The sequence below is a fragment of the Phoenix dactylifera genome, chromosome 6, assembly GCF_009389715.1.
Source record: "Phoenix dactylifera cultivar Barhee BC4 chromosome 6, palm_55x_up_171113_PBpolish2nd_filt_p, whole genome shotgun sequence".
In the NCBI taxonomy this organism is placed as follows: domain Eukaryota; kingdom Viridiplantae; phylum Streptophyta; class Magnoliopsida; order Arecales; family Arecaceae; genus Phoenix; species Phoenix dactylifera.
The window spans coordinates 13790883-13807010 of NC_052397.1; the positions used below are offsets into that span (position 1 = coordinate 13790883).

Consider the following 16128-nt stretch of genomic DNA (forward strand, 5'->3'; position numbering starts at 1 on the left):
TGCAACAGGTAGTTCCTTGACAATGTCCACACAGGAGAGATAATTTTTTTTAAATTGCAATTAAAAATCCCAGCATTAAACAAGGGGAAAAAAGGAAAAAAATGACAGGAGGCTACAACTTGATTCCGCTAGATGCACATGCAAATGACTTGTCAAAAGCTTCTTACTGAAATCATACTGTGGCAATCAGGCATTGATTGCTCTCCAATCTCTCTTCTGTAGAGTTATTGATAATGGTGTAACAGAATGGCTGGTTTCTTCAAACATTACTTCTTTTTTGTTTCTGTGCCCATTTGTTTACAACACAAATGCATGAAGAAGGTCTCGACTATCGCTGGTTTTTGGAAACTCCTGCTAAGACCATGCCTGATAAATAAAAAACCTATAAGGAGCGGATTTGAAGTCATCTGATTTATCTATGCTGCTTGGTAATGTTGTTGCTCTTATAATGAAAATGTAATTACTATTCCGAAAAAATCCTGTGTTTACAATAAGAGATGTGCTTTTCAGCCTATTGCTTCACTACAAAAATTTACACTAAACTTGCATAGGTGTATCTACCATATCTTGTTGATTGCATTCGATGCTTGCATATTCCATTACTGGTATTATAAATCATGATACAGCTTCTCCTTGCAGTTCACTCGATACAGATGCAAATCTTTTGTTTGTTAATATTAACTACCCCTTTCTAGATTTCTTCTTTCTTTCTGTGTCACACATCATTATGGAATACTCCTGTAAATGATCCAGGACTGTGAGCTTATAAGAATGTAGTGCTCGAGTGAACTAATTAAATTTGACAGGATGGCCCTGGTCATATGTTATGGAAGTGAAACAAGGAGCCGGGCAGGGGGCTATAATTTGAAGGGGAATTTCATAAATTACCATTATGGTAGAGGCTTAATAGATAATATAAGATCAATCAAGATTCGAGGTTTTTTTTTTTTACCTCAACAGTGAAAAAGGGTAGATTGTGTTTTCAGCAAAGAAAAAAAAGAGAGGGTAGATTGTGTTATTGCACAAATGTTCATCAATGAAAAGGAATAATTTTGCTTGAAAAGGAATTATGATGATTATATTCTCATTTTCTTCAACTGAAAGAAAAGAGATGGAGTTCCCTCCTTTGGAGTGGATTGAGCAACAACAGAGCAGAATTAGGTCGGTCTTTATACTGTACGCTTGAATGATGCATTTACCTGCATCTCGTTACAGTAAATCTGGTACTGCCACAACCTTGTAGAGATCCAGTAATTGCCTCCTGTTAGGAATTTAACTCTTGGAACAATGAAGCGTTTTAGTAATTGCCTGTCCTCATAGAGCTATTGAATCTAATTATCTATTTTTTCCCTCTGTTCACTGAAGGATGAATTACCATACGGTCATAAAAGATAGAAACTTATATAGACTGTGTCCAGCACCTGATAACTACGCGCAGATATTGCAGACTAGGACTCTACCTTCCCTTTTCAGCAGAAGGCATTATGTATATGAGTGCAATTCTTTGTATTTAAGGACATCAAATTGTCTCAGCCAGAAAAAAGACATCAAATTTTCTCAGCCAAAAAAAAGACATCAAATTTTCTCAGCCAAAAAAAAAGACATCAAATTTACTCCAGCGAGAATATTTTGCTTGCTTGTACTAAAGCTTAAGCTTGTCCTCTTCTCACCAAAATAAAAAAGCAAAAAAAATTACCTTCTACCTTTCACTATCCCCTATGTGGAAAGTGAGTTATTTATTGCCAGCACTTAACTTTTGGAACAAGAGCATGATAAGGAAAATTTACTCCTGTTTCTGCCCTTTCTGAGATGGAGAATTTGGCTGTCAGCACACTTGGCTACAGATAAGGATTTTTTAGATAAGCTGAGTGATTTGTTTTTCCACATTCATATACTAAGAAATACATGTGGAGGTTTACTTGCAAATGCTCCACCCATTTGCTTGCCTGACCTATATTATATTAAGTACACCCTTCTTATAATGCCAACATGATGAAAGAAAATGGGAGAAATCGGCGATGAGCAAGACTTATAAGAAGTTCATTTTCATAGCAAAAGTTTAATTTATACGTAGTGGCACAATTATAACGATAGTGACTTCGATAATTCAGATATCCTCAACCGATGTGCGCCATTCATATTGCTAGGATAAGCTTGTGGGGTGAAGGACTAGAATTATGAATTTTTGAGCTCATCATTGATGATATTTATGGTGTCTATGAGGCAGTCTTGTCTCCTAATCCTAATCTAGATCATGAAAACCCAATGATGGATAACTGTGTGATAACAAAGAACAAGTTCTGTAACTGGAAGGAGTTGTTTGTGTAGTACTAGAAGACATAATTGTGTTTCTGTTTCTGTTGGGGTGTCCCAGCATCATGAGAAACATTTCTGCATCATATCATGGGATTTGAGATAAGAGATGACAGAATTCAGTCATCTGTCTCCCGACCGACTCTCTTTTCTTTATGTCTCTCTTTTTTTCTAAAAAGAAAGAAAAAATCTTCTTCTTTTTTTGTTCCACCCGAATGCTTAGCTGAGTTCAATGAAACAAAACAGTGAATCCATTCCGGTAGTATCTTATGGGCTGGGGATGGAGAGCTACCTCGGGAGCTCTGTGATATTCTGTTTTCTGATTTTATTGAATGTATTCGTATACGTATTGTGTGAGTTACTTGCTTTAGCAACAAAAACAAAACAAAACAAAACAAAACAGAACAGTGAATTGTTTAGAGTAACTTCTTGTGATAGTGAAGTAACTGAATATGGGATTGTTCGATTTCTCGATTATTATATCTTGGGCATGTCCTTCGGGTAAATCCTGCATGAGATTAACCATGCAATTTTGACATTATATGATTAAGGTCTGATTTTTATAATTTGAATCTGCTATATAAGTTGACAAGCAGTCGTAAAAAGCGTGTCAAATTATGACAGATCCAAATTCGACTCTCATCAATAATAGGACTTTCTCTGTTGCCAATGAGGACTCATCAAGACAGTCTTATACGGAAGGATAAGACCGGATGGTTATGCTTACGGTCATGGTATCCTTCAAGTCGTCCTACAGATGATACTTTCTTTGCAACTGTACTTAATCTCTTTCAGGTCTTCTTTGTTGCCTCTGACATTATTAATGACTTTCTTTTATAAATAATTACTTGCATTGGATCATTGAAGAAATGATCTTTAAGATGACCATCAGATATTGTTTGAGACTGCATTGCATGTTAAGACAATGGTGAGTATCTTTATCCAACTTATTGAGTTTGTTCATCAAGATTTTCTATCCAAAAATTACATGAGTATAATCTATATCTTCGATCAATTTGTGGTTCATGCAGAGCCAGTTGTGATATTCTCCTAGTGCATTTGCTTAGCTCACTACTTACTGATCAATAATCATCATTACTTGCAGTCTCCCCTGTAGAGTTTAGATTTGGAAAGAGCATGATATGTCCATGTAGACTATTTCATGTGGAGAACTCTCTTAGTTATGTTTGGACAGGGGTCTGGTGAGGTGTAAGTTATATTATGAAGCTGTGGCGGAGAATACGGCTAAGGGAGGACTCTTGTAAGGAATTGGAATATGGACCTGGTTTCATGATAGGAGATTGATCATATACAATTGATAATAAAATTCAGAAAGATATTCACAAGAGAAGTAATGTTATACCCTATTTTATTTTTAAGTATAAAATTTTAAGACAAATTTTGCATGCATGTGAATAACTGTTTCCGAGAACTACTTTGAAAAGTTTTATGGTATTACAGTTGATATGCAATTGTTTTCAATTAATCGAGATAGGAGAAAGATACACTCACTACAAAGGTCTCTCAAGAACCACATCCAAAGCATGGTTTTATCCTAGTGGCAACCCTAGATAGACTGGTTCAAGCTCGTTGTTTTCGCTTACATTACCTATGTCAATATCAGATTCATTTAGGAAAGTCATACGAACTGCCTGTCGGTGCTTTCTGAATGCTTGAGCTAAGATTTTAACTTCATTATCTGACAATTTTTACTACCGGACAGGCTACATGAGGAAGCCACTTAAAGACTAAAGCCTAAAGGCTTAAAGTTCTAAATGCTAAGCTGCATAATAGTTGGTGGTTTATCTATTTTCTTCACATGCTTGGTTTCTCAAAGTTAAAGAGAAAGAAACCAAGTGCATGTGTTCATCAACTGAACCAAGGGCTGCTTCCTATGTGAAAAGTATGCCACTTCAGATAAAATTTGCCATAAACGAGGAATGTTTGGGAGGGAGGTAGCTTCATTGCCAAGGATATGTTGGAGATAAACATATTGAAAGAGGACTTCCTTAAGGGAACCTCATCTTTTGTGGGAGAGAGCAGTACAACCCCCTTTATGATCACAAGCTCATTGTGCTCCATTCCAGCTTGACAAATTGTGAAGGCCATTAAGTTTGCTAGTCCAGTCTAATGACAACGGAGAACTAACCAACGAATAAATGATTCGGGTTAGCTCAGGCTAGGTCAGATTTTGCGGTCCCGAGCCCGAGTCGATGCGACACTGTGGTGGGTCCATTTTCAGCATCAAGCTTATTAAAAAGCTGGGCATGGTTCAGGTGTAGTCCCTCCCTGCACTAGCCAATTTTAAGTCCTCATCTTTGGTCAAGGGACTGTTCATGTGAGCATGGCCAGAACTGCTGTTGGTCCAGGTCTTGGTTTTCATGCACCTCCTAACCAGAGCTGTCTGCCTAGCGAGAAATTAGAAGATGCAGTGGCTGTCAGCAATAAAACAAGCCTGCAGTTTGGAGGAATTAAAATGAGAGGCTAGCAATTAGATGAGACACTGTTCTTGGGTTGCTAGATGGATCGAGCAGCTTAGCACCCCAGTTCAAGTAAAGGACAAGGTGAGAGCTACCCCTCAACCAAAATTTACAGGAGTCTCACAGACCAAATAAAGAGCACTGGTCAAGCAGGTCCTCAATCAGTGAAACACAAAAGAATCAGTCACAGAACCCAATCTCCAAAGGAATTAGATCACTTGAGCCATTGCCCTCCATTCATTTGAGTTTTGCATCAGACCCCAAGTTGCAAATATACACTCAACTAGAGAAAAGGATGAGATGATACCCTCTGATACCACCTCCTTCAGGATGGTTGGAAGCTTTCGCAAAAGGGGACTTAAAACCATGGTGTTTATTTCTTTCATTAATGGCTCCTCCATTCCCCAAGGTAAACATCTCCCATCAAACAAATATATATTTCCCCCTTACAAGCACGGTATGGTAATCATGGAATTGACTTGGAGAGGCATCATGATGTGGAAGCTTCCCATTGCCTATAAACAAGTCGCCCCTCCAAGATAACAATGACTGTAAAAGCTGAGTGACAACATCACACTCATACAATATCTCAAATTAAAAAAAAAAAAAAGAGAGAGAGACCCAGGCAATGAATGAGATGAGAAACCACATGGGGGCCTTCAAACCCCCCATGCCCTTTGGTGTCATGATTCTTTCACTCACCCTTCCCCAAGGCAATGCAGAGCCTTGGGCCCTTGGTCAATAAAGGTGAACCGAAGCCTGGACAGATGCCCACCACCCCCAATACATCCCCCTCCCCACCTGAAGATGAGCTGTGTACCTTCTTTCCCAGTAACCAACCATTGGATGCTGTCATGCAGCAAGAGAGAGGAAGAAAGATAAAGATGATCTCAGCATCCAAGAGGAAGAAAAGTTTGAATGTACAGTTCAACTAAGACTGTAAAGAGAGCAAGAGAGATAACATGTAAGCCTTCAATATCTGATGGAAGTTTGTTTTACATCGACTCCTCTCCCAATTAGGACTGACACATACATCCAGATACTAAAAGACACAAATTTGGTTACAGCTTAAGGCAGGGAGGAACGGGTAGCTACTTCCCAAAACTAGCTTCTCCTGCAACATGAACAAGAGTTTTGATAACAAAGAACAAACAAACACACATTACAACTTAATCTGAAAGGCCGTCGGAGCTGCGACGCGCCGGCCGGCCAGGCCAGTGAATTGCTGTCGCCGCCCGCAAGGCGAATTAGTACTAGCTCCAGATCACCAGCACAAACAAGATCCTTTGGGCATGGAAGGAAGAAATCCACTCCCCATCCCACAGGGAGGTGATACTTCTAACCAATCCATCTGCCAAGAATTCTGCATCCAGAGAATAAAGATTCACCCAGGCCCTGTGAGAAGTAAGACCTGTGAACAATTATGCTCCTATATACAGAGGACAGCCCCCATTTGGCGAAAACTCCAAATTATCTATCTCGAATCAGTGTCTACCAACCTACATTTCATGGTGAGTCAGTTAACTGGAATAACGTCTACTAGTATGAACAATGCAATACACTACTCCTAAGTATTAGACTTCGACCCTCCAAACGATCTTCTCGCCGGCATCCTGCGGCTTCTCCACCGCCGCCACCCTTGCCCGGTGGACCATGCTGGTCTTTGCCCTCTCGCCGCCGGGCAGCTCGCAGGTTTCGCTAATGGAGCCGCACCTTATATCGGCTGGAGGAATGAAGCAATCCGCGGAGAGGCCAGGGACATTGAAGGCCACCTCCTCGATGGTCCACGCCTCCTCCATCCTTGTCTTGGTGTGGCTCATGGCCATCTCGCCGAAGCGGAACAGGGTGACCACCGAACGGCCCGAGTGGGCTATCATGACGCCTTCAACCAGGCGGTAGTCATCGAGGAAGGAGTTGATGGTGGTCTCCCAGTAGACGGCATCGCCGCCGGCGTTGGATTGGATTCGGGTAAGGTGGGAGTCCTCCATGTGGAGGAGCAGCCCGGTTCGCTGGCTGAAGTAGCCGAAAAGGACATGTCTTATGATCTCGGCCGGGCCTTCGCTTCTAGCTTTCAGTGTCTGTGGATCAGCACAGAGCTTGAGAATGAAGCAATCCTCCCCGTTGACCTTCTTCTCTCCAATGCACCGGGCATTGGCAAACATGCTCGCCGTGGTCAACGGATCGAGTCCCTAATCGAACATTTAGCTCAGTTAGCTTCAGACAATGGAAAAGGTCGCGGCTTTGGCAAGGAATCCAGTAATTAAGAGGCAGTGTGGGGTGTTGGAGATTCGTTAATTTGTTGCCGTTTCCGATACCTGGAGGGCTCGGCGGAGGGGGCGGACGGGGCCCTTGGCGGCGTGGGCGCCGAGCCAGGGGGTGTGGCGCCACACGAGCTTGCCGTTGGAGCCGGCGTGGACCTTGCTGCCGCCGACGGCGAGCTCGACGTACCACATGTCGGGGGCCATCTGCCAGAGGACGAAGCCGCCGGACTCCACGGACCGCGACGAGCCGCGGTTCTTCATTACCTTGGTCGCCGTCTCGAACTCCGACGCCACCATCCTCACCTTCCCCATGGCGTACGCGTTACGGATGGAGCTCTGGAGCTTAAGGCCTCCCGACGCCGCCGTGTACTGCTGCAGTATGTACTGCGCCGACGAGGTCTCCTGCCGAGACGAAGCCAAAGAGTGAACCACGGAAGAGAAAAACAAAAAAAAACGCACCTGTCTTGGGTTTAACCTCGGAGAATGGAGAAAAATCCATGAATGCAAGGGTAGAATGCATCAAAATGTGATATTTTTTCCATAAAGTTCCGAATTTTATCCAAGAACGTGAAAATGTAGTGGAGAAAATGAGTGGGGAAGGCAAAAATGGAGGAGATTGGAGGAGCTCACAATGGGCGTGTCTTTGATGCTGAGGTGGGGGAGGGGGTCGGCGGAGCTGACGTGAACAGGGGCTAACGGGGCGCCCATGACGCCCAGGAGGAGGCGGAGGTCGGAGCGGCGATGGTAGGAAGAGGAGGAGGCGCCTCCGCCTCCGGCGCCGGAGGAGACAGAGGGGGCGCGGGAAAGCTGGCCCCGGACCCAGTGGCCCCAACCACCCTCCCGCCGCGACTCCCCGCCGCCGTCCGCGATGGCGTCCGGGTCGGGCCCCTCCACGAGCGGGGCTAGCGCCTCCCCGACGGGCCGGAAGCTGCCGGATCTCGCGATCAACGGCTCCGGGAGGTGCGCCAGCGAGTGGTGGCGCCCGTTCCCGGCCTTTCGCCGCCGTGGCAGCAGCAACCCCGCCATTGGCGACGGGCTCCTCGCCGGGCTCTTCGCCCGAGACCTCGCCGGCGAGAGGCCCCTCACCACCTCCTCCTTCAGCGATGCGAAGAACCCCTGCTTCTTCTCCATATCTCCGAAGCCTTCTCTCCAGAAAGAGAACAGAGCAAAATAGAACCGAGGGAGGAGAGAGAAAGAGAGCGAACTCCCTTAAGAGACAGGAGTATAAGAGCTCATGTACTGATCCCAGAGAATTTCTTGAAAGGACTTTGATGCAATTTTCAAGGGTCGGGAGGGACTAAAATGTGATTTCCATTCCTTTTGAGGGGGTTGAGAGGGTAAGGAATGGAAGAAGGGAAGAAGAGAAAGAGGAGCACTGAGAGACCGACCGTCCACTGGCTACACGGAGTGTGCTCAGAGAGGAAGGGGAAGGTGGGAACAAGGAGAAACATAAGGGGGGGGGGAGTGGGAGAAAATACCGTTTGTGAGAGGGATAGATGGGGATAGTAGTATAATATTAAACAAGACCGGGTGATAAATATAAAAGGGTGGCGACAAATGCCCCCACGACAGAAACGACAAACGCCTGAATAGGGCTATTTTTTTTAATAAAAGGTAAAAGTTTAGATCCCCTCACCACAAGTTAGATTTACCCTTCCTTCACCGAGTCCGCGTCCGTGGGCTGCTGGACGGTGGAGAAGCTGACGCGGTTACGGGGCTCCTTTGGTGGTGAGGTTACGGGAGGTGGCAGTAACTACGATCCAGGACCGGAGGCAGCTAATTTACCACGCGGCGCGAAGGGACTGGGTATCAGCATGCGCAGGTCCCCCCCGTTAACGGCGCCGTTAAGAGAAGGTTCGTTCAGAACTTTGACCGGGGTTATGTGACGGAAAGGAGACGGCGGGAGTGCGCGCCGGACGTGGGACGTGACCGTTGGGGATTATATTCTCATCAATTAAATTATGATAATTAATTATAATTACCAAGGGAGGAACAAAGCGAAGAAAGTGTTGGGGTAGTGACCTAAACAAAGATAAATGTTGCATCAAGAACCACGAGATTTTGATCAGACGGATATAATCACCCGACCGTTACGAAACAAGATCCAAGGATTTCATGACAGGGATGCACAAAACTTCGTCGGCTAGCTATTTCTAGAAACACGGAGGAGGAGTGCTTCGAATATCTATCACGGCCGTCCAGTCACGATCCGTCGGCTGTTGCTAGGTAGGCATTCGATGAGGCGGACCACTCGAAAGTGAGCGAAGTGGGGTCCATCCGTGGACGGGCTTTGCCATCTTTTTCGGGCCGTTTATGCTCCCGGGGAAGCAACGTGACAGGACAGGGTGGGGAGGGATGATGAGAGCCGTCCGCACGGTGATCCCTGTCCTTCCGATTAAAGTGGGATCGGACGGTGGTCTCTCACCTACCCACAGTGGCATCTACCCATCTTCTTCCTTTAATTTTTGTGGAGTCAGCTTTTCTGGACTTCGAGTCCATGGCCATGTAGGGAGACAAGTGCCAATGACATACCAATTTGGTCTCTCTCTCTCTAGCAACTAGGAGTGAAGATTTTAGGGCTCGTTTGGTTCGCAGAAAAAAAAGAGAAAAAAATATTGTCAACGAAAAAGTAATAAAATATGTATTGTTTGGTTGGAGTTTTTTTAAAAAAAGAGACGATCTTTTCCATGAGAAACATAGAAAAGTTACTTTTTCATGAACCGGAAATCACTTCATTTTTATTTTTTTCTAAAAAATTCTTCAACATTAAAGAGGTATTAAAGACCTAATTTTTATTAAGGGTATAATAGGAAGTGCACATAACTTTTTTCAAAAAAGTGAATAGTCAACCAAACATAAACATTCTGAACATTTGCCAATTTTTCATTGTCAACTAAACATGCTAAAAGTACTTTTCCAGACATCTTCTTTCCAGAAATCTGCTTCCCAGAAATCCTAAGAGGAAAAATGCTTCCTATGAACCAAATAAGCTTATAAAAAGTACATCAAAATGTATTGGAACAAATTTGGGTTATATTAAAATTAAAAATAAAGTTCTTAAAATTGTTATACAATTATTCATGCACGAAGAAGTGTGGAAGTTATAAAAATAATAAGATTAGCATAAGTAATACCTATAGACAAGATCCGCCATCTCAGTATTGAACTCCGTACCGATGCCACACTAGCATAGTATTGGTATAGTACAATATAAAATTTTTTTGGCGTATACAGTATCGGTGCACTATCTATACCGGATGCCGATACGGTGTACCATGTCTATAGATGATGTATATAGTGTCATTGTATGTTTCATAAATAATTAAGGTTTCTTGAAATTATTTGAAAGATTTATGGATGATCAAAGAGTTTTAAAAAGGGTGTGATCAGAGAACTCTTGATTTATTCAAGTATGTAGAATGGTCTGAAGCATCATTCAGCCGAGAGAGTAATTTTAGAATTCTTCGATAATCTTAAAAACGTAGCCATCATGAGATTCGAGTAGATAGCTTTTGAGAACAAACAATTGATATATTTTTGATTAATTGATAGTTCCTCTTTCATGTTAGAAGTTACATAAAAGTATTTCAGCTCATGTGCTTCTCCAAATCGCAGCAATTACTGCATTAATATATTATATAAAAAAAAAACGAAGCAAGTTCTTGCTAGGGGTTAGGTGGCTAAGCTAAGCCTTCACATTAACTCTTATTGAATGTTAACTTTAAGTCACAACTTTGCGTGGTCTTATACATTTGGCTGTGTAAAAGTTGATGTATCACATCCAGGGACTATGAAAAAAAGTAACATAGGAGCAAGTTCTTGCTGTGGGGTAGGCAACTAAGCTAAAAATTTCCCTTAACTCTTATGGAATGTTACTTTAAAGTCACAACTTTGTGTTTTTTTTTATATATGTAGATGCGTAACAGTTGATATATCACATCCAATGAAGTTAGGTGTGCATCATTGTAGGAGGTCCAAGAAGCAGAAAAAGTAGCTGAAATGCTATTAAGCTCATTTAGATAAGCAAGGTGCAATAGTTGCAGCCACATGTTTTCAACATAGTCTTATTGTTAAATGATAAAAGAAACCCTAACATGAAAAGCCATGTCAAATATATACAGCGCAATTATATTTGTGCTGCTATTCTATTTTCACCTTTGTCTACATTCACTCAAGAAAATTCAGGTAATGGAAAACTTTGTTCTATCAACTTGTTCATGTAATAGGCTTATAGGCTTGGTCTGTATCAAACAATCTATCAGTATCCTTACCTTTTTATATCAATGATATCTTGAAATCATTTGTTTCAAACTGTCTTTTTCTATCTGTCTTGGAGTATAATGTAAGGAGACTATAATCATAAATCTCCACTAAAATTAAAATCTCACTAAGCAAAATTATTCATCCTTTAATTTTCTTAGGTGTTGACATTTTCAGTAACCGCGGAGGTCGACTCCATGTAAATCCTATATTTTTCCTTGGAGTCAAAGTTTGGACTTCAATTCCAGTATTACATATTGATGTGAAGATCATAGCCTATCCACTGATGATCACCACTCAGTTTATTTGGGATGTAGCAGTCAAGATCGATACCAAGCATAATAGGGTTAGTGATATTGGTTGGGCTCTATCTAGCGCTCATAAATTGACTGATGATGAGAAAGAGATGATCTATAACTTTTCCTAAAAAATAAATATATATATATATATATATATATATATATATATATATATATATATATATATATATTATTTTCTCTTAAAAGAGAATGGTTATCTAACTGCAAAATCTTGAAGGCATGGAAAAGGGACACCCTTTGGTGGGACATTGGCACTGGACCTCACCAAATGGAGCCCCAAGTGTGAAAGAGGGTGTGGAAGTGGGTGTTCGAGGGAACGAGAGTGGGTCCTCAAATGTACGAGAGTGTGAAACGGGTAGCACGAGGGTGGACGGGCAGGGAGGAAATCTAATGGGTCGGGAGCAGTTGAAATTTATTGTTAGATTCTTACTATATTCGTGGATGATTTAATGGCCTTCCATGAATAAGGGTGACCCCATGTTTGGGTAAATGAGACCTTTTTAATGGTCCCCAAAAGCAATAGGTTATGGGGATCGCTTAGTAGGAGAAAAAGAATCTTGCATGTGGTGATCCACAAATATATTAAAATTTTGATTAGATAGCTTCTTTTTTTTATAATCAAAAAAAAAAAAAAACTGGGACCATATGGTTAGCCAATAATTCAGTTTTCATGCTATGATCCATTTTCTATATGCTTGTGATTTTTTTTTTATTTATGACATATTGCAAGATGCGTTATTAGGAACACAGATGATTGAAATATTGGTTTTTTTCTCAAAATCGACTAAATGTAAGTCATATGTGAAGCCATCATAGATTTGGTATAAATGGAATCACATGGAAGATGAGAAATAAATAGGTCATGAGCAAAAGCATGCCTTCCAAGAAAATGGTATGTATGTGTATGTGTGAGTTTCGAATTAATGATGCCATTATCTAGAAAGGAGAGGTGCCAATAAGCTAGACTTGGCTTCATTACAAAAAGACTGCATAATATCTGAATACTAATTTTTCTAACTCCAGCACATTATATGTCAAAATATGTATTTCAAGTTTAATTTGTAGATATAAAAGTGCATGCTAAAAAATTATTCGATTGATTTGGCACTTTTTTTGGGACTAACAAGGAGCAGGATGTTGCAGAGAGAATGCATATGAAAAGCCAACTTGGTTGAGTCAAAACCGCATGATTTTTTGAGTTAGTAACCATTTTAAAGTGTAACAATTAATGCAAGATGTGGTTCACAAAGTTTGCCCGGTAGGGAGTTAATAACCCACAAACTGGGCTTGCACGCACGGTTTGCATGGGATCGGTTAAGAGAGAGATTTTATAAATCGGTTTTCTAAGATTGGAATAGAAATCGAACTGACCTAATATGAAAATCAGTTTAAATTGGTCCAAAAAAAGAGCTCGATTCGGCTCAATTTATTGGTTCCATATGAGGGCCCCCATGGCTGAAGATGGTGGAAGTGGATAAGAAAAGAAAACATCAAAAAAAATATATTTTAGAAGTCAAAAAATTATCTATAACCGAATACAAAGTAACCAAGTAGATAAAAGCTAAGAATTATTAGGATTTCAAAAGACCAAAGGGATTAGGATATTATCTTGAGAGGGACAACTCCAACAAGGAATCAACGGCTAGGAACAATTTGAGGTGTGCGGAGGCAATAATGCCGTGGACAACATCAATATTGAATCGTAGGATCTCATTTCTAGCACCGAAGTTAGCAACCTAGAGATCCAAAAGATGAGAAAGAGAACGGATTAAAGCCAAGAAAAGAGAAGGGGAGAAAAGCAAGAGGCTTTGGGTTAGAGGAGGTGAAGAAATCACCTAGAGAGGAGGGGAGCAACTCTTCTTGATGGTGTGGGTCTAGGGAGAAGGGTTTTGAAACACGCTATCATAGATCTATGCATGGCAGTAGTGGCAGTGGTGGCGATGGTGGAAAGGGGGCCCAGCGAGAACGCCGAAAAAAATGAGGATAAGGCGAGAGCACGAAGGGCGGCTAGGGTTAAAAACTTAAGTGAACATTTTTTTATATCAGGGTCAGATAGTCCATATATGGCTATTGATGATTAATCAGAGGTTTGAAAAACTTAAAGTGCTAGTTCCATTTAGTCCTATATCAACTATTTAGATGATGCTTTCTCTCTTTAAAAGAAACAATTTTCATGGGTTTTATTTTCTTGCTTGGAGGCAAAAATTGGGGCATTTGATATTTAGGTGTCTAGATGTTCTAGGTTTGGGTGAGACTACTGCTCCGAGCTAGCTTGCCCATTCCAAGTTGGATAGTATATATATGAGTCAGTTTGATTTAAGTTAGATTTGTTTTTAACTTAAATTGAAATCGGATCGATTTTTTTGATTTCAAAAAAATCCCAAACCAAAATCAGACAGAATGTAGAAAAATTAGATCTAAACTAAACTGAAATAATCAGTTCGGGTCAATTTGTTGGTTTGCTCAATTTTCTTACATACCCTATTTGGTAATTTTTCTTTTTTTTAAAAAAAATAGAAATAAGGAATCTAATCTAAAAGAACTTGTTTAGTTATTCTAGCTCTTTTTTTAATAATTTTTATTATTTCTGAAAAAATGGAAAGAAAAAATAGAAATAAGGAATCTAATCTAAAAGAACTTGTTTAGTTATTCTAGCTCTTTTTTTTTAATAATTTTTATTATTTCTGAAAAAAATGGAAGTAAAAAAATCACTTTCTTTTTCTAAAAAAGTGGATCTTCACCCCTTTGTCATCCCTTTTATTTTATTTTTGTTAAAGCAGGTATTTCATACATTACGAGTACAGATACACCCAATATAATCAGCAAACAACAAGTCACAAAGTGTCTTAGGCAACTCCCCCTCTCCAGCCCACAGGGTGCATCCTGAGTAGCTGGCCACATATACTGCCGCCCAGTCTGCCACTCCATTGGCCTCTCGGCATACATGCTTAGCCTGAAAGACCACTCCATCGCTCATCATCGCCCAAATATCTCGAAGCAAGGAGTGTACCCTCTTTACCCAACCTTTCCATGATCTCTACCCAACCTCCTCATGTTTGCATCAAGGACCCATCCCTGGAGTAAGAGAGCCTCTCCAGCATCACCATCATCGAGCACATCAGCCTCTCAAACCTAGTCGACGGCTAAATCGAGTCCGCCACCGACCTCATCTATCTTTTCTATCTCCCTTGCTCCACCTCCTCTTATACCCTGACAAGCTCCTGCCAATGGCAACGATGATATTGCCTTCGATGAGATCTCCATCACCAATATAGCCGAGTGGCTCCACTCATTGTTAATATAAAAAAACAAACATAGTTTTTACTAACAAAATTTTAAAAAAATGAAAATAAAATTTCTGACCAATAATGCCAAACAAGCCTAAAGCTTTAGATATGCGCATGCCTGTAGACCAGTCACAGGCAATAAAGTTTTGTCTCCATCCTGATGGTTCTTCCACATTATTTTGTTCCATGAGATCTCGTCAACCTGCTACGAGTTGGACTCTAACTATGCATGGACTACTGATATAAAGTGCTATACGATATCAAGCTTATTAACCAATCCTTCTTCTTCTTCGTGCATCCCCTAAGATTTCAACCGAACATAAGACTTTTGAGGCTGGACAAGGTAGAGGCTTTTCAGGTTGGAGAAGTACCCTCTTTGTACTACAAATTAGCTGGCTAGCCAACTCCATTGCCTTGATGTTCTTTAGTGCCAAGCAGTGACCCATGACAAATCTGTACGTTGATCTCAAGCAATTGGATCTATCTTATGAGACAGACTCTGAATCAAATAATGCTCGTACATCTTAAAATGTTGATTCTAGCTAGCAGCATCTCTCTTTCTTAATTTCCTAGAAGCCAAATGAGAGTCATAATAATAATAATAACAATCAATTGATTGCGTGCAAACATCAAAAGTAACAGTGGTGACATGTTCATGAATTTTTTGCTTATACATATACCCCTTGTAATGTATATTTAAATATTTGCTCGAAAGATAAGATGATGGTGCACATTTGCTTCTTTCAATAACCTAAGATTACATATCTATCCTTCTTCTTATGTTTATATTTTACTTCAATAGGTTTAATTTTGGTTTGGTTAGTTCCAAATAACTTAGAAAGATTTTTGGGTGTATATTGTAAAATTTGTGCCAACTATTTATGGATACTTTTCATTTTCTAAAGAGGTGAATAGATAATTAAGCACCTTTAGGAGAATGTCTGTCAAAATCCTTGAATTGATAAAATGATAAATTATTCATACCTATATTTTTCTTCTTTACTTTCTTTTTCAGGATTTATGTCTATTTGGGCTTCTTTTAATCTGTGTGTGTGTGTGTGTGTGTGTGTGTGTGGTTAGGGAGGAGGAGGGGATGCAGTTCATTTGGCAACCAGCCAAATTCAAATTGTTGAGTTATGACACAATCAAACATGAAGGGAAAACCAAATTATACTATAATTATCACTCATTTATTTTTCAAACATTT

The 16128-nt window shown here is 40.7% G+C and overlaps 1 protein-coding gene across 1 annotated transcript; it reads right to left on the reverse strand.

Moving 5' to 3' along the window:
• Positions 1 to 5738: 5738 nt before the first annotated feature.
• Positions 5739 to 8517, reverse strand: LOC103707369. Its single transcript, XM_008791821.4, has 3 exons — positions 7685 to 8517; positions 7109 to 7456; positions 5739 to 6982 (listed from the first exon to the last, which is right to left on the reverse strand). The coding sequence occupies exons 1-3, from the start codon at positions 8183 to 8185 to the stop codon at positions 6368 to 6370; spliced, it is 1464 nt and encodes a 487-aa protein (XP_008790043.1). The 5' UTR covers positions 8186 to 8517; the 3' UTR covers positions 5739 to 6367.
• Between the last annotated feature and the right edge of the window lie 7611 nt (positions 8518 to 16128).

Coding starts and splice junctions, on each gene's coding strand:
- LOC103707369 (XM_008791821.4), bottom strand. CDS start 8,185: ATGGAGAAGAAGCAGGGGTTCTTCGCATCGCTGAAGGAGGAGGTGGTG. Junction 7,457..7,684: donor GCATCAAAGACACGCCCATT/GTGAGCTCCTCC, acceptor TCGTCTCGGCAG/GAGACCTCGTCGGCGCAGTA. Junction 6,983..7,108: donor CCCTCCGCCGAGCCCTCCAG/GTATCGGAAACG, acceptor ATGTTCGATTAG/GGACTCGATCCGTTGACCAC.